The sequence below is a fragment of the Lontra canadensis genome, unplaced genomic scaffold (genome assembly GCF_010015895.1).
Source record: "Lontra canadensis isolate GAN:19392208 unplaced genomic scaffold, GSC_riverotter_1.0 scaffold240, whole genome shotgun sequence".
NCBI classification, from domain to species: domain Eukaryota; kingdom Metazoa; phylum Chordata; class Mammalia; order Carnivora; family Mustelidae; genus Lontra; species Lontra canadensis.
Genome location: NW_022631234.1, coordinates 782897 through 802237, shown reverse-complemented (window position 1 = coordinate 802237; position 19341 = coordinate 782897). Strand labels below are relative to the sequence as shown.

The following is a 19341-nucleotide window of genomic DNA, read 5'->3' as shown; positions in this document are numbered from 1 at the left end:
ACAGAAATACTAACAATTATTACACATATTATGAATACCTATATGCCAACAAATTGACAACTTAGAAGTGGGTAAATTCATGGAAATATATAACCTACCAAAATTAAAACAGGAAAAAAAAGTAGAAAATTTGAATAGGCCAATTACCAGAAATAAAATGGAATCAGTAATCAGAAAACAAGACCCAGAGTGCTTCACAGGCAAAATCTACCAAAAATTTTAAAAATATTAATACCTATTATTCTCAAAATATTTCAAAAAAACAGAAAATGAAGAAAAACTTCATTCTATGAGGTCAGTATCACCTTGATATCAAAAACAGATAAAGATACAACAACAAAAAAGAGTACTACAGGCCAATATCTCTGATGACTATAAATGCAAAAATTATCAACAAAACATTCATCCACCAACATATTAAAAAAAAATCATACAACACAATCAACCAGGATTTATTCCCAGTATATAAGGGTGGTTCAAAATTCACAAAGCCATCAAAGTGATGTGCCACAACAATAAAAGAAAGGATAAAAACCATATGATCATTTCAATAGATGTGTGAAAAACATTTCTTTTTTTAAATTAACATATAATGTATTATTAGCCCCAGGGGTACAGGTCTATGAATAGTCAGGCATACACACTTCACAACATTCACCATAGCACATACCCTCCCCAATGTCCGTAACCCAATCACCCTTTCCCTACGCCCCACCCCCAGCAACCCTCAGTTTGTTTTGTGAGATTATGAGTCCCTTATAGTTTGTCTCCCTCCTGATCCCATCTTGTTTCATTTTTTCCTTCCCTACCCCCAAACCCCTCACTCTACCTCTCAACTTCCTCACATCAGGGAGATCATATAAAATCGTCTTTCTCTGGTTGACTTATTTGGCTCACCATAATACCTTCTAATTCCATCCACATCATTGCAAATGGCAAGATTTCATTTCTTTTGTTGGCTCCATAGTATTCCACTGTATATATATACACCACATCTTCTTTATCCATTCATTTGTGGATGGACACCTAGGTTCTTTCCATAGTTTGTCTGTTGATGATATAGCTGATATAAATATTCAGGTGCACCTGACCACTCGGATCACTACATTTGTATCTTCAGGGTAAATACCCAGTAGTGGCAATTGCTGGGTCATAGGGTAGCTCTGTTATCAACTTTTTGAGGAACCTCCATGCTGTTTTACAGAGTGGTTGCACCAACTTGCATTCCCACCAACAGTGTAGGAGGGTTTCCCTTTCTCTGCATCCATGCCAGCATCTGTCATTTCTTGACTTGTTCATTTCACCTATTCTGACTGGCGTGAGGTGGTATCTTGTGGTTTTGATTTGTATTTCCCTGATGCCGAGTGATTTGGAGCACTTTTTCATGTGTCTGTTGGCCATCTGGTTGTCTGTTCCTGTCCTCTGCCCATTTCTTGATTGGATTATTTGTTTGCAAAAATGTCTGTTCCTGTCCTCTGCCCATTTCTTGATTGGATTATTTGTTCTTTGTGTGTTGAATTTGATAAGTTCTTTATAGATTTGGATACTAGCACTTTATCTATTATGTCATTCACAAATATCTTCCCCCATTATGTCAGTTGTCTTTTGGTTTTGTCCACTATTTCTTTTGCTGTGCAAAAGCTTTTGATCTTGATGAAGTCCCAATAGTTCATTTTTGCCCTTGCTTCCCTTGCCTTTGGTGATGTTTCTAGGAAGAAGTTGCTGCGGCTGAGGTCGAAGAGGTTGTTGCCTGTGTTTTCCTCAAGGATTTTGATGGATTCCTGTCTCACATTGAGGTCTTCCATCCATTTTGAGTCTATTTTTGTGTGTGGTATAAGGAAATGGTCTGTTTCATTTTTCTGCATGTGGCTGTCCAATTGTCCCAACATCATTTGTTGAAGAGACCATCTTTTTCCTTTGGACATTCTTTCCTGCTTTGTCAAAGATTAGTTGACCATAGAGTTGAGGGTCTATTTCTGGGCTCTCTGTTCTGTTCCATTTATCTATATGTCTGTTTTTGTGTTGGTACCATACTGTCTTGATGATGACAACATTGTAATAGAGCTTAAACTCTGGAATTGTGATGCCAACAACTTTGGCTTTCTTTTTCAACATTCCTCTGTCGATTCGAGGTCTTTTCTGCTTCCATACAAATTTTAGGATTATTTGTTCAATTTCTTTGAAAAAAATGGATGGGATTTTGATAAGGATAAACGTGTAGATTGCTTTAGGTAGCATAGACATTTTCACAATATTTTTTCTCCCAACCCACGATCATGAAACTTTTTTCCATTTCTTTGTGTCTTCCTCAATTATTTTTATTAGTGTTCTATAGTTTTCTGAGTACAGATCCTTTGCCTCTTTGGTTAGGTTTATTCCTAGGTATCTTATGGTTTTGGGTGCAATTGTAAATGGGATTGACTCCTTAATTTCTTGTTCTTCTGTCTTGTTGTTGGTGTATAGAAATGCCACTAATTTCTGTGCATTATTTTTATCTTGACACTACTGAATTCCAGTACAAGTTCTAGCAGATTTGGAGTGGAGTCTTTTGGGTTTTCCACATAAAGTATCATATCATCTGCAATGAGTGATAGTTTGACTTCTTCTTTGCCGATTTGGATGCCTTTAATTTCTTTTTGTTGTCTGATTGCTGAGACTAGGACTTCTTCTACTATGTTGAATAGCAGTGGCGATAATGAACATCCCTGCTGTGTTCTTAACCATAGTGGAAAAGCTCTCAGGTTTTCTCGGTTGAGAATGGTATTCACGGTGGGTTTTTCATAGATGGCTTTGATGATATTGAGGTATGTACCCTCTATCCCTACACATTGAAGAGTTTTATTAAGAAAGGTTGCTAGGGGCACCTGGGTGGCTCAGTGGGTTAAGCCTCTGCCTTTGGCTCAGGTCATGGTCTCAGGGTCCTGAGCTCGAGCCCTGCATCAGGCTTTCTGCTCAGCCTCTCTGCCTCTCTCTGACTGCCTCTCTGACAACTTGTGATCTCTCTCTCTGTCAAATAAATAAATAAAATATTTAAAAAAAAGAATGCTGTACTTTGTCAAATGCTTTTTCAGCATCTATTGAGAGTACCATATGGTTCTTGTTCTTTCTTTTATTAATGTATTGTATTACACTGAATGATTTGTGGATGCTGAAAGAACCTTGTGGTCCTGGTATAAATCCCACTTGGTCATGGTGAATAATCCTTTTCAGGTACTGTTGAATCCTATTCGCTAGTATTTTTGTGAGAATTTTCGCATCTGTGTTCATCAAGGATATTGGTCTGTAATTCTCTTTTGATGGGATCTTTGTCTGGTTTTGGGATCTAGATAATGCTGGCTTCATAAAATTTTTTGGAAGTTTTCCTTCTATTTCCATTTTTTGGAACAGTGTCAGGAGAATAGGTATTAATTCTTCATTAAGTGTTTGGTAGAATTCCCCTGGGAAGCTACCTGGCCTAGGCTCTTGTTTTTTGGGAGATCTTTGATGACTGCTTCAATCTCCTTACTGGTTATGGGTCTGTTCTGGTTTTCTATTTCTTCCTAGTTCAGTTTTGGTAATTTATACATCTCTCGGGATGCATCCATTTCTTCCAGATTGACAAATTTGCTGGTGTATAATTTCTCATAATATGTTTTATAATTTTGTGTATTTCTTTGGTGTTGGTTGTGACCTCTCCTCCTTCATTCATGATTTTATTTATTTGGGCTTTTTGATAAGTCTGGCCAGGGAATTATCTCATTAATTATTTCAAAGAACCAGCTCCTAGTTTTGTTTTTGTTTTTCTTGTTGTTCTACTGTTTTTTGTTTGTTTGTTTGTTTTTGTTTTGTTTTCATTTCTATTTCATTGATTTCTGCTCTGATCTTTATGATTTCTCTTCTTCTGGATTTCAGTTTTCATTGCTTTTTGTTCTCCAGCTTCTTTAGGTATAAGGCTAGGTTGTGTATTTAAAAACTTTCTTGGGGCACCTGGGTGGCTCAGTGGGTTAAAGTCTCTGCCTTCGGCTCAGGTCACGATCCCAGAGTCCTGGGATCGAGCCCCACATCAGGCTCTCTGCTCGGTAGGGAGCCTGCTTCGCTCTCCTCCTCTCTCTCTGCCTACTTGTGATCTCTCTCTCACTGTCAAATAAATAAATAAAATCTTAAAAAAAAAAAAAAACTTTTCTTGTTTCTTGAGAAAGGCTTGTATCACTATATACTTTCCTTTCAGGACTTCCTTTGTGTGTCCCACATATTTTGAACCATTGTTTTCATTATCATTTGTTTCCATGAATTTTTTCAATTCTTCTTTAATTTCCTGGTTGATCCATTCATTCTTTAGTAGGATGCTCTTTAGCCTCCCTGTATTTGGGTGCTTTACAACTTTCCTCTTGTGATTGAGTTCTAGCTTCAGATCATTGTGGTCTGAAAATATGCAGGGAATGATCCCAATCTTTGGTACAGGTTGAGATCTGATTTGTGACCCAGGATGTGATCTATTCTGGAGAATGTTCCAAGTGCACTAGAGAAGAATGTGTATTCTGTTCCTTTGGGATGGAATGTTCTGAATATATTTGTGATGTCCATCTGGTCCAGTGTGTCATTTAAGGCCTTTATGTCCTTGTTGATCTTTTGCTTGGATGATCTGTCCATTTCAGTAAGGGGGGGTGTTAAAGTCCCCTACTATTATTTTATTATTGTCAATGTGTTTCCCTGATATTGTTATTAATTGGTTTATATATTTGGCTGCTCCCATGTTAGGTACAGAGATATTGAAAATTGTTAGATCTTGTTGGACAGACCCTTTGAGTATGATATAGTGTCCTTCCTCATTTCTTATTATAGTCTCTGGCTTAAAGTCTAATTGATCTGATATAAGGATTGCCACGCCAGCTTTCTTTTGATGTTCATTAGCATGGTAAATGTTTACCACCCCCTCACTTCAAATCTGGAAGTGTCTTTGGGTCTAAAATGAGTTTCTTGTAGGCAGCATATTGATGGGCCTTTTTTTTTTTACCCATTCTGATACCCTGTGACTTATGATTGCAGAATTTTGCCCATTCACGGAAACTGTTGAAAGATATGAAATTAGTGCCATTGTTTCACCTGTAAGGTGACTGTTACTTTATATTGTCTTTGTTCCTTTCTGGTCTGTGTTACTTTAAGGCTTTCTCTTTGCTTAGAGGACCCCTTTCAAAATTTCCTGTAGAGCTGCTTTGGTGTTTCCAAATTCTTTTAGTTTTTGTTTGTCCTGGAAGCTTTTTATCTCTCCTTCTATTTTCAATGATAGCCTAGCTGGATATAGTATTCTTGGCTACATGTTTTTCTCATTTAGTGCTCTGAATATATCATGCCAGTTCTTTCTGGCCTGCCAGGTCTCTGTGGATAAGTCTCCTGACACTCTAATATTTTTACCATTGTAGGTTATAGACTTCTTTTCCTGGGCTCCTTTCAGGATTTTCTCTTTGTCACTAAGACTTGTAAATTTTACTATTAGATGACGGGGTGTGAACCTATTTTTATTGATTTTTGAGGGGGGTTCTCTGTGCCTCCTCAATTTTGATGCTTGTTCCTTTTGCCATATTAGGGAAATTCTCTACAATAATTTGCTCCAATACACCTCTGCCCTCCTCTCTCTTTGTTCTTCTGGAATCCCAATTATTCTAATACATTTTTGTCTTATGGTATCATTTATCTCTTGAATTCTCCCCTTGTGATCCAGTAGTTGTTTTTATCTCTTTTGCTCAACTTCTTTATTCTCCGTCATTTAGTCTTCTATATCACTAATTCTCTCTTCTATCTCACTTATCCTAGCAGTAAGAGCCTCCATTTTTTATTGCACCTCATTAATAGCTTTTTTTATTTCAACTTGATTAGATTTTAGTTCTTTTATTTCTCCAGAAAGAGCTTTTATTTCTCTAGACAGGGTTTCTCTAATGGCTTCCATGCCTTTTTCAAGCCCAGCTAGCTCCTTGAGAATTATTCTGAACTCTAGATCTGACATATTACCAATGTTTATATTGATTAGGTCCTTAGCCTTTGGTAACACCTCTTGTTCTTCTTACTTTTTTGTTTTGTTTTGTTTTGTTTTGTGGTGAGTTTATCTGCCTGTCATTTTATCCAGATAAGAATATATGAACAAGAGAATAAAATACTAAAAGGGTAGCAATGTCGCTAAATTTTGTGTATATTTTTGACTCTTAGAAGAAACTACCTCCCAAATTTTTAAAGAAAGAAAAATTTATATATCTACAAAAATAAGGGCAAACATGATGAAGTGATGGAATATGACTGTAAAGATGAAAATTTAAAAAAAATTCTAGAAAAGGAATTGATAAGATTAGTTGGTTTGGAAAAAGAATGAAAAAGAAAGTGGAGTGAATTTGCCCAGGCTAGAGACTAGAACAAGGCCCTGTGCTAGATTTAGGGTATATTTTGATATTTTAGAAGAAATTGTATCCCAAAATTTTTTAGAAGAAAAAAACCCTATATGTATACAAAAAATAAAGTTAGATACAATGAAAGATAAAATATGACTAAAATAATGAAAGTTTTAAAAAGATTTTTTTAGAAAGATATTGTTAAGATAAACTAGTTAAGAAACGTTAAAATAGGAAAAGGAAAAGTTACAAAAATTCGAATAAGGAAAAAGTAAAATTAAAAAATTTAATTAACTTTGCAAGACTGAAGAATCATGGGGGGAAAGCCATGTATTCCATGCTTTACCTTCCCCTCTCTGGAATTCCGCTGTTCTCCTTGATCAGTGAGCTTGGTCTTAGCTGGAAGTTCTTGCTGGTCTTGGGTGGGGGTGGGGGGGCGCTGTTGTAGTGATTATCAAATGTCTTTGCCAGAGGTGGAGTTGGGCCACCCTTGCCAGGGGCCAGGCTAAGTAATCTGCTCAGGTTCACTCTCAGTACTTCTGTTATCTGAACACTTTCCCTTACAGCTCTAGAGGATGGGAATGAAAATGGCAGCCTTCGAATCTCTGGCCCAGAGGAGCTGAGAGCTTGGGGTCCCACTCCTCAGTATGCCCTCGGAGAAAAGCTTTCAGTCTCTCCCATCTCCCTGGTCTCCAGCCGCACTCCGAACACACCCAGTCTGTGACTTAGTATTTCCGTCTCTAGCACACAGTCCTGTTTGGAGTCTCCAAACCCAGCAGATTCCTGCTTCTCTGCTCTTCCAGTGGGTAAAGGTGGGTCTCCCTGGGTCTGCTACTTGTGGGATCCCTCTCAAAGAGCAATGGTCCAATTGTGCTGCAGATCACAACTTAAAGTAACACCAAGCTGAGAGCTCATGCCTTGGGTCCAACTGTAGCTGGGTTCCCCGCTGTGAGACCTGCGAGTTCTGCTACACTCAGACACCCTGATACTTCTGTGACCCCATGGGACCTGAGACTACACTGTCCCCACAAGGGCTCATTTAGCCTCTGGAGGTATGTGCCTCAGTGGAGCAGACTTTTAAAAGTTTGAATTTTGTGTCCTGTTGCTCCACTGCTGGCCAGGAACTGGTCCCTTCCCCTATGGTCTATCTTTCCATTGCTTCAGATTCACTTCTCCTCATGTCCTAGCTTTCAGAAAGTTGTCCATTTTCTGTTTCTAGAATTCCTGCTCTTCTTTTCTTCGATCTTCAGTTAGGTTTGTAGGTGTTCAGAATTGTTTGATAACTATTTAGCTGACTAGGCCCTGATGTCATCTCAGTCTGCTACTCCTCTGCTATCTTGACTCCTTCCCAGAAAAGGCATTTCACAAAGTACATATATTTATGATAAAAACCCTCTGCAAAGTGAATTTAAATGGAACTTATCTCAACATAATGAAGGCCATTTATGAAAACTCTATGGCCAGCATCACACTCAATGGTAAAAAATTGCGAGCTTTTCCTCTAAGGTCTGGAACAAGAGAAGGATATCCACCATCACCACTTTTATTTAACATAGTACTGGAAGTCCTAGCAACAGTAAATAGAAAATGAAAAGAAGTAAAAGGCATCCAAATTGGAAAAGAATTGAAAAAGTAAAACTCTCACAATTCATGGATGACATGGTACTATACATAGGAAATTCACTAGTCAGAATGGCTAAAATTAATCTCAGGAAATGACAGATGTTGGCAAGGATGGAGAAAGGGGAACCCTCCTACAGTTGGTGGGAATGCAAGTTGGAGCAGCGACTCTGGAAAACAGCATGGAGGTTCCTCAAAAAGTTGAAAATAGAGTTACCCTATGACCCAGCAATCACCCTACTTGGTATTTACCCTAAAGATACAAATGAAGGGGCACATGTACCTGAATGTTTATAGCAGCAATGTCCACAATAATCAAACTATGGAAAGAACCTAGAGTCCATCAACACATGAATGGATAAAGAAAAAGTGGTATATATATACAATGGAATACTATGGAGCCATCAAAAGAAATGAAATCTTTCCATTTGCAATGGTGTGGATGGAACTAGAGGGAATTATGCTGAGCAAAATAAATCAATCAGAGACAGACAAAGATCATATGATCTCTCTGATATGAGAAATTCGAGAGGCAGGTCAGGGGGTTACGGGGGCAGGGAAGGAAAAAATGAAACAAGATGGGATTGGGAGGGAGATAAACCATTAGAGACTCTTAATCTCACAAAACAAACTGAGGATTGCTAGGGTGTGGGAGGGTAGGGATAGGGTGGTTGGTTTATGGACATTGGGGAGGGAATGTGTTGTGAAATGTGTAAGTCTGATGATTCACAGACATGTACCCCTGGGACAAATAATACATTATATGTTAATAAAAAATAATTTTTATATGATAATAAAAATAATTTTAAAAAAAATCCTAAAAACCATCATATAACTACTAGAACTGACAAGTGAATCTGGTAATGTTGCAGAATGCAAAATCAATGCGCACAAATATCTTGCATTTTTCTACACTAGTAATGAAACAACTAAAAGTGAAATTAAGAAAACTACTCCATTTACAATTGTACCCAAAACAATTAAATATCTAGGAATAAACTTAACCAAAGAGGTGAAAGACCTGTACTCTGAAAACTATCAAACATTGATGAAAGAAATTCAAGACAACACAAAGAAATGGAAAAACATTCCATGCTCATGAATTGGAAGAACAAATATTGTTAAAAGTTCTGTACTACCCAAAGTAATCTACAGGTAAAATGCAATCTCTATCAAAATACTAATAGTATTCTTCACAGAACTAGAACACACAATCCTAAAATCTCTATGGGAACTCAAAGGACCCTGATTAGTCAAAACAACCTTGAGAAAGAAAAACCAGGAGGTATTACAATTCCAGAATTCAAGTTATATTATAAAGCAGTAGGGAGTAAAACAGCACAGTACTGGCATAAAAGTTGACACATAGATCAATGGAATAGAAGAGAAAATCTACAACTATATGGTCAATTAATCTTTGACACAGGATAAATGAAGATACAGTGCCCAAAAGATAGTCTTTTCAAAAACTGGTGCTGGCAAAATTGGACAGTTATATCCAAAAGAATGAAACTGGACCATTCTCTTGCACCACACAAAAATAAACTCAAAATGAGTTAAACGTAAATGTGAGACCTCTTGACTTTCTCTTACTATCTAATCTCAACATCTGGGCTTCACTGGCTCACCCTCCATTTGTTTCATGGTCCTTCTTTTAAATAGATTTGGGAATTTTTCTCATTTCTAATTATTAAACATGTATTAAGTGCCTATTCCATAGGACATTCTCTGCCTCAAGAGTTACAAGGATGATGGAAATAGAGCCTCTGGCCTCAAAATCACTAGAAAATTAGAACTTATTCCAGAGTACAGATAAACTCCCTTCCAAAATCATAAGTTTAAAGTCTTTTAAAATATTCTGAAATCTTCCCAGTGTCTTGGTTCTCTTCTTCCTTTCTTCTTGCCTCTCTAAAGTTCCAGTTCTTTGTTATGACATAGATTCTGGAACCTTCATAGGCCACACTCCTGTAGCCTACTTAGGTCTGATCAACCTAAGTCACACAGTCCCCTGCAACCCTCTGCATGCTTGTCTACAAGGGTCTCCCCCACATTCAAGTTCATACTGCTCAGAAACAGTGAGCTTCGAGTGTTCCTTTTTTCTTCATCACCCTCTGACAAAGAAATCCAGATGACACAGAAACCACTGAAGACAATACCTGGAAAATGGCAGTTTTGGGTATGGACTGAGTTCCTCTTTAAGGCCTCCCTTACCCTACTGAATCAGAAAAGTCTCCTCCTTAGAGACTTTAACACATGGCTTTACCTTTCTTGCCTGCTTACTTTCAAATTCAGTATCCTTTCTTTCATTCTCATTGATTCCTTTGGAGGCCTGGGGAAAACAACCCACATAGTCAACTAAACTCTAGAGTAAGGACATTAATCTTTCCTTTGGTTTCAGGAGTTTGAATTACTAAAAGAAAATAACCATCCTATGGAATAATAAGAAAATTCCTTACCTGTTATCTCACTTCTGGTAATATTACTCACTTTATAATCTGCCTCAACTCTTCCTCTTATTTTCCTCATAAATGGAGTAGATCATCTTCTGTCCAATAGCCAGAACATTTCTGACACTATTCAAAGGGGGTACCAGAAGCTTGATCCAAGTATACCACCTGGTTATCCCTTCCATCCCTAAGGATTACTTCACATCAGTTATGAAATTCTGACTGCACAGAAGAGTCCAACTACTTCCTATTCATTTTACTGGTCCATTAGGAGAAAATCTCTGAAGGTTGTCTTTTTGGGAAAATTTTCTCACATGATCTAATACTTGAAAGATCTGGTAGACATTTGCCCAATTTTCCCCAATTGGAGGTGTGTCATTACATCTTGAGATGAATTCATCTATTGCTTTTTTGAAGCATTTTTAATCTTAGTGTAATTAATTTTCTTAGTCCTTCATAGTCAATTGTCTTCAACATTTTTCACTGTTACAGGCAGATGTTCATTCATTCACTTTGTTCATTCATTCCTTCTTTCCTTCCTCCTTCTTTCCTTACTATCTCTTCTTCTCTTTCTCTTTCCCTTGTTCTTTCTCCCTTCCTTCCTTTCTCCATTCTTTCCTCCCTTCCTTCCTTCCTTCTGCTTCACTGCCGGACTTTCTTCTCCAAAACTCTCCTTAGTTTCAGTTTTTCATTAACTGTAGCAAAGTACATAATTAAGATTTGTCTCTCCAATTATACATAAACAGATATAGTTTAGGCAGTTCCAGCATTCTTTCTCCTAGTAATCAAAGTTACATTCTTCACAGATAACTGTCTTATCATGAGGGACTTTGTTGATGATGACTGAAAGGTCTTTCCAAATGGTAAGAAATTTTTGCCCTCTGCTGTGGTTTTCACTAATATGACCACTTTCTGTCAGGGGCCACTAAGTTTTGATTGCTCAAAAAACTTTTGCTGTAAAAATTTTTTCACACACATTATATATGTGTGTATATCACACACACACACATATAAAACATACTACTGTACTAATATATGTTTCAAAACAGAAAACCTAGAATTTTAAAGTTGTAATATAAAATTACATAAAAGTAGAACTAATATTTTTTTCCTCACACCCCAGTGGATTGCTTTGCATATCACTGAATTCCTCTAGCCTTCTGTCTGTAGAGAGTAAGGGATTCAATTGAGGAGGAAATCTGTCACGTTTTCCACTCTAAATCAAGAGTTAGACAGCAACTGCGGTTTTTGGTATCTGACCAAAAGGACCAACATAAAAAATAGGTAGGGGAAGGAATGTGGGGACAATAAGATGAAGAACATAAAGGAAGAGAGGAGCTCAGGTAGCAGAAAAGGAGATATATCTATTTGGCAAAAACAATAAAGAAGTGATCGGTAATTGTCTCTGATAATGACCAGGTCTAAATAAGCAGGTCTACAGGTGAGATTTTGTTGCAGAAATAACTTTGGCTGTCATCCTGACTCTACTGGGACTTGCCATTCTGGCTATTTTATTAACAAGATGGACACGGCGCAAGCAAAATGGTGAGTAAAAAGTCAAAATGGAAATTCCCCATGAAAGTCACAGTGGAAGGGATATCAAGATTCAGTTTCACTTCGTTTCTACTTATTAGATGGCTAAGAAATTTGCTAGAGATAGCTAGAGACTTTTTAAACTCCCAAAGCTCACATAGCCAATAATGTCAAGCCCCCCAAAAAGCAGATTGAATTTAAAAATAGTAATAACAAGAATACTCTAAAATTATCTAAGTTCCAAGGGAAATTATCTACATAATAAAAATGGAAAAGAAAAGATACTGTGCTGATGGACACCACTAGCTAGTATTATACCAAAATATTTCAAGAATTTTAGTTACTGGGGTGCCTGGGTGGCTCAGTGGGTTAAGCCTCTGCCTTCGGCTCAGGTCATGATCTCAGGGTCCTGGGATCAAGCCCCACATCTGCTCAGCAGGGGGCCTGCTTCTCCCTCTTTCTCTCCCCCTCTCCTCCTCCTCTGCCTACTTGTGATATCTCTCTCTTTCAAATAAATAAATAAAATCTTTAAAAAAAAGAATTTTAGTTACTTAATAGTACGGAGATGATAAGAAGAAACAAATATAGAGTAGTATTTGTCAAGGAAACAGAGATGGGGCTCATGTAGCCAATGATGTATTTCTATGCCATAAGGTGTCTCTTTCCAGGATTTTCCTCAATATTTTCTTCATTGCCTTGTATCCCCCCCACCACCCCTTTTTCTTATCTCAGCACCTATGAGCCCTCAGAGAATAAGTGTGGAAACAGAACTGGGCTGGCTGTAGGTGCTGGAAAGGGGTAGGAACCAGTAATACATCATATCAAGAGTGCCACCTTGGGAACACAGAAGCACAGTTTAGAGTGACGAGAGACGGGTCAGGAGGATGAACACCTCTCACAAGTAGTTAATAGTAATATTTTTGCTTGATTCTTCCACAGAAATTGATGTCTCAAGATACAGTTCAGAACAAAGTAAGTACTTAGACCCAAGAGAGAAAGAAAAATAGAAAGCATAATGGAATTTCCTTAAGTCAGGGACCAAGTCTGTCTTATTTACCATTGTATTCCCAGCACCTTGCAAAATGAATCACTCCATAAACTGAACTTCTAACTTACTCAGAGAAATCTACCAGAGATTTCTATGTAACACTGAGTGCCAAACTGAAATTGGGCAGAATGAATAGGGGGTAAGTTTGCATGATTCTGAGGCTCTCTTCGGATACCTTCTGTGGAACAACAGCAACAGGAATACCAAGTCATGAAAATGGCAGACTCCTCGGGCAATGGAATAGGAGGTCTAAATCTGGTAGTGAAGAGGGCCTCAGCAAGGTGGCTGGGTAGAAGAATCAAATTTGCTAGGAATAATAAAAGAGTAAACACAACTAAGGTAATTATGATTGAGAAGAGCACCAAGTTCAAGATATGAAGAGATGAAGCATATTTTCCATGGCAATGTCTAGTGAGATGTCAAAATTGGTGAAAGATAGCCCAGGATTATTAAGAAAAGGAAAACAGAAGTTAAGTTCTGGAGCACCAAGAAGGAAAAGCAAATTGAGGCCCTTTCTGATTGCTGTCTAGTCTAGTGAAACTGGTGACTGGCATAGTACTCATCATCTGCTCCAGCTTTGCAGTCCTTAGTTCCCACAAAGTAAAAAAATTCCCATCATTATTTATTACTGAGAGTCCATCTCTACATTAGCTCTGAGTCTTAAAGCCCCACTCCTTTTCAAGAAGCAAAACCATGAAGTACTCTCTATTTTTACTCCAGGTGCTGGTCTTCTGGACTATGAGGATGGTAGAGGTAAATAGATTAGGAACTACTACAGAATGAATAGAGAAATGTGTTCTTATAGAACAAAAAGAGCCCATCTCCCTTTGAGCACAATTTGTGAGGTCAGCACACCTTTTATTATTACAATATCCAACTGCCAATCTACCTTTATATGCATATATATGTGTGTGTGTGTGTGTGTGTATGTATATAAATAATGTGATTTGTATATTTTTCTCAGAAAAGACAAATATGTCCCCTTTCTGAGACATTAAAAATATTCTTTCCAACTCCTGATTATACCAAGATCTTGGAAAGGGAAGAAACCTCTCTGAAACAATTTCCTAGATGCAAAAATAATGATAAAACATATTTGAAATTAAACAACCAGAAATCTAATGGTTCGAAGTAGAGGCCAAGGCACCCTACTTTTTTGTAGGGACACACACACACAGATGCACACACGTACACACTCTACAAGCATAAAGATTCATATTTCCAAAAGAAGAGAAGAGACAGCTTGGTCACTCTGCTTCCTGTCATGCCCCACACTTGGCCTCTTGGTGCATGCCTTCTCCTCTTACTTCTATGATTCATCTATCATGAACAGAGTGAGGAGCCATGGGATCCTCTCTTTCTTTCCTGAAATGGGATACAAGGGAAATCTAGGAAAGGAGAAAAATCTAGGGAAGAAGAGAAATCCTACTAGTTGGATTTAGACATATGATGAAACATTTCTTGATGAGCTGTTAGTAAATTTAATCTGTTTTTTTTTTTTTTTTCCCCTCAAAAGATGTTCCCTCTCAGAGATCTGAAAGAGCAAGAGGTAAACAGATTTTCACCTAGAAAGAAAATAATGTAGACGTAGTTGTCAGGGTAGAATCTCATTATGTTTTCATCTTGTCTTTTAGGATTCCGTCATTTGTATTCAACAGAAAGTGGTAAATAAATTAAGTATTGAATTGTTAAGAAATTAATACAGACGTCTATTTATGAGAAATTAAGAATCTTATGTTTTTCCTTCAATCCTCTAGACACTTCATATGATGATCAAGGTAAGTATATTTGGATCTGTTTTCTTTCCTGTTATAACATGAGGGGCTGTACAATTTAGGTAAAAAGACAGGAAACCAATGTAATGTATAGAGGATTCTGAGAAGCATTCAGAAATGGTCACCTTGACACCATGAGGTGTCTTTTCCCCCAGTACCATCCTATTCCTCTTCTATTCACTTCCTAATCATCTTAAAGTAGTCTGAGTACTCAAGGTACATTCAATATCCCAGAGCGCATGAATGTTAGCCACTAAGTGTCTTTTTTTTAATATAAATGTTAAGAAATGGAGGAATAAATCCCTTAAAATTTGTCATTTTAAGGTTTGACCTGTGCACTGAAATTCCAAGAGGGCAAAGAAAGCCTGATCTTGTCTACTGTTGTCATTTACATCTCATGTTTCTTGGGAAACAAACCTCCTCAGAATAGTCAGTCATCACGACACTGCATTAAACCAGTGCAAGAAGCTACCTGAATGTGAGAAATGTAAGGGTACACAGATAAGTAAAATGCAACTATAAACAAAGAAAGGGAGAGAATTAACACGCATTCAGTACCTTCTTCTATGTGCCAGCCACTCTTGTGGACGTTTTTCACTTTATTTTAATATCTACAAATGACCCTGTGAACCACAAAGAATGAAGCTCCTGTGGCTGCTCAAGGTCTCTACAAGTTACCCTACAGATTGCTTTGGTGCAAATTAGAGAGTTTTCCTTTCTCTAGGCAGATGCAGTCCCACTGAAGGACACTACTGGGATTTTAGCCCCCAAATCCCTCTGCACAGTGAACAACCTATGCAACCATAATATGGTGGTCCTGATTATATAAGAATGGTAGTTCATTCTTAACATGTCCAAAACCCAAGTCCTGATCCTATTTACATACAGGTACCAGCACATGCATTCCCCCAATTTCTCAGGCCTTACACCTCTGTAACTTCTTTCTCTCACTTTCCTTAGACAATCCACCAGCAAATCCCATCCCCACTACTTTCCCATTATATTACAAATTAGATCACTTCTCACCATAACAGCAATCTTAGCTCAAACATCAACATCTCTTGCCTGAACTACTTTGACCCCTTACTGGGTTCTTCCTACTCTTGCCCTCTTACAGTCTATTTTCTTCATCAGTAAGGATGATCCTTAGCAAGCAATTCTTAAATCAATTAACTTACTATATATTGTCCTCCTTGACTTTTTATCCCTAATTAGAGAAACATACACATGAAAAATGTTAGTGACTTGCCCAAAGCCACAGGGTTTGCAAATGACTCAACCTGATAGAAACATAGAATTATCTGACTCTAGATTTCATATTCCTTATTTTTACACAATTTAGTAATATCTTACTAATTTCCTGCTATGGATCTTAAGTGTAGAGTTTGCAATCTTAGCTTCTTTCTATCCAGGCTACCCTTGCATTTTTAGGGAAAACTTGGATCAGTAAACATTTTATGGTGGTCTAAATAAACCATAATTTAAAATCCATAGAGCCAAATGACAACTTATTTCTTTGATTTCCCAGTCACTCTAAAGTAGCCTTATGAAGCTCAATGACCTTGTTTCTATGTTCCCAAGCTCTACCAGTGTGCCCTCTATCTTTTCTGGACATGGAAATATAAATTTGCTGGCCAGCTAGAGACTACAAAAATCCTCTGACAGGAAAATATTCGGCAAAGTCATCAGATCAGTTTAGGTGCATGAAATTTAGTACTTAAATTTTGATATTTAAATATATCATGTATTACATATTAAATTTGCTATGATAATTCATGAATTTTGAAAGGCACTGAATTTATTTGGAATGTTATTAAGCTTTACAGCAAGTGTAAATGAGGCACATTTGTTATATACATCTTGGTATTTTCTGTTTTTAAAATACCCACAGAAAAAAGAGAAACAAGTAACAATAGTGTAAACCAGAGGTTTTGTGTGTCTTGGACTTAATCCCATCACAATGACACTCGACTATCGCAGGAAAGTATTCATTTTCAGGATGGGGATGAAAAAAAAAAGTTGTCTTTACATTTCCAGGTAGATCTTTACTTATATGTCAGTAAAATAGCAAATTAGACCATTGTGCAACATAATTTGTCATTTCCAGAGTGTTGGTATTATTTATTTTTACACTTTCATGAAAACAATAGTAATAGGAGGGCAAGTTTTCATATAATTTACTTTGTCTCCAGATTTTTTAGACAATGTTTTCGTGACAGTATTAAGTTTTAGGTTGTAGGATGCATATCCAATCACAATATGTGTGTGTGTGTGTGTGTGTGTGTATTCATTATACTTTGCCATACCTTCATTAAATTTTGCCACCTTTTCATTAAATTTGCCACTCTTCATTAAATTTGAACTCTCAATTAGTTGAGTAAATATTTTGCCATTTTTTTTCTCTTACTTTACCTTAACTTATTTTATAACTACTGTGCTCTTCTGTTTCTGTGTTTCTTTCCATGTATAAATATTATCTTTTCTCACTATGTATTTACCTTTATTCTTTGCCTGGTTTTTCATGTCATTTGACTCATAAATTAAGTCATGAGAAGATTTTTGCCCCCAGTTTCTTGCCTACTTGGATATTTGAGGGCGTTGATTGGGTAATCCTCTGTAATGATATTGAAACTATAAAAATAGAAAATTCAAACTGATTTTTCTTGGTTTTATTTGTGTTTTTAGAGGGATCCAAAGGAGATTACAGTAAGTATTCTCTTGTTTTTCAACAAAAATTTGCTTCCCTAGATTGTAAATGCTTTGAGAAAAGAGAAATGCCATCAGTTCATATGAATACTGAGTAATAAGTGAAGTCTCCTAGTGCTGGTTTAAGATAGTTTGTCATTAACAAACTGTCAGTTTCCAAACTTGGTCTGCTGGTTTCAGAACTGACTGAGAGAAAAGGAAAAAAAAAAAAAAGAGGTAATGATGAGTGACAGGAAAGGGAAGTGAAAGGAGTGGAAGAGGAAAGAAGAAAGGAAAGGAATGGGGGAGGGATTAGGACAGAGATGTAAGCCACAAAGTTTTATAGGAATAACATCTGTCTACTAAAAGCTGAAACACTTTATAGAGATGGAAGGGATGGAGTTGGTGGGAGTGGCTTCTGATACCCACAGCTAGGTCAATTGGGCTCCCTGGGCCTCGACCACCTCCTGAGAGGAGGTAACAGCAATTGATATACAAGGTCAGTGATCCAAATTCTGACAATTCACCTCCTGTTTCTGTGTGTGTGTTTTAGCACCATCAGCCAACTCCTTAGGTAAGTTCCTTGTGGCTTTTCTACTATCATCTGGTTTGCAGGTCCTGTATAGTTTTTGTATTATATCTCTATCTCTTAAAGAAGTTTTAAGTACAAAAATAATTGACCCTTGTAAATCCATACTCTAGATTTGACAACTGATATTTTGTTGTATTTCTCAAGTGACATAATATAGAAATCTCTTTTGTCCCCATCCCTACACACATTCCACTCTCCCCAATTCCCAAATTCTTATAAATGTACCATAAATCCTGTAAGTTTATTTTCATCTATTTATATAATTTTTATGGATCACTGAACAATACATAGTGTTTTTGTACATATTTATTTAAAAATTTTACTGAAATGACATCATTCTGAAAGTATCATTACAACTTGCTTTTCCCCCCAAATATTATAATATTGAAAACATACAGAAATCCAGGTTATACATTTTGTTAATAAATATCCCAACTTATGAACATATTTTTTCTATTCTTTCTCCTACTGTTCTGTTCTCAATGTGTTCAATTTCTGCTATCATAAATAATGCTGCAAAATCTCCTTAAGTAATTTAAAAAATAATTAATCCTAGGTACACACCCAGAAATAGGATTAATAAATCACAGTGTGTAGGAACATTTATGTAATTTAAGCCCTTTTTTACTTTATTAGCTGTTGTTTAATTGAATTCCACATAGGAGGCACACAAAAATCTGTAAAAGTTTCCCATTTTCCTACATCAGTAACAACCCCAATTTTGTCATATATCCACCTCATTGCCACTTGGATTAACATAAAATTTTTAATTAGCATTTTTCTGCTCAATCCTGAAACTGAGTATCTTACATGTTTACTACCTACTTAACACTTCACCTTATACAAACTGTTCATTTAGTTTATCCATTTATCCATGAGGTTATTGATTTGTAGAAATTATTTATAATTGTGAAAGCAAATCTTTTATATTTTGTTAAATATCTGCAAATATCTTCTCTGATTCTCTTACTTAAAATTTTTTATTATGTTCAATTAGTAAACATTAGTACATCATTAATTTTTGATGTAGTGTTCAGTGATTCATTAGTTGAGTATAACACCCAGTGCTCATCACAACACATGCCCTCCTTAATACCCATCATGCAGGTACCCCATCCCCCCATCCCCTTCCTTCTGTAACCCTCAGTTTGTTCCCCCAGAGTCCAGAGTCTCTCAAGGTTTGTCTCCCTCTCTGATTTCTTCCCATTCGCTTTTCCCTCTTTTCTCCTATGATCCTCTGCACTATTTTTAAATTCTTATGGTGTCTTTTGACATTTAGAAGGCC

At 36.9% G+C, this 19341-nt stretch overlaps 1 protein-coding gene across 1 annotated transcript in view; it reads left to right on the top strand.

The window, feature by feature from the left end:
* The first annotated feature begins 9957 nt into the window (after positions 1-9957).
* The window catches only part of TSBP1 (testis expressed basic protein 1), an 85411-nt gene continuing 76027 nt past the window's right edge, over positions 9958-19341 (top strand). Inside the window, exons 1-9 of the mRNA XM_032849687.1 lie at positions 9958-10152; positions 11882-11968; positions 12896-12928; positions 13725-13757; positions 14521-14553; positions 14639-14668; positions 14762-14782; positions 17465-17485; positions 18018-18038. Coding sequence (XP_032705578.1) covers positions 10140-10152; positions 11882-11968; positions 12896-12928; positions 13725-13757; positions 14521-14553; positions 14639-14668; positions 14762-14782; positions 17465-17485; positions 18018-18038 — 292 coding nt within the window. The 5' untranslated portion in view covers positions 9958-10139. The remainder of the gene's footprint in view (positions 10153-11881; positions 11969-12895; positions 12929-13724; positions 13758-14520; positions 14554-14638; positions 14669-14761; positions 14783-17464; positions 17486-18017; positions 18039-19341) is intronic.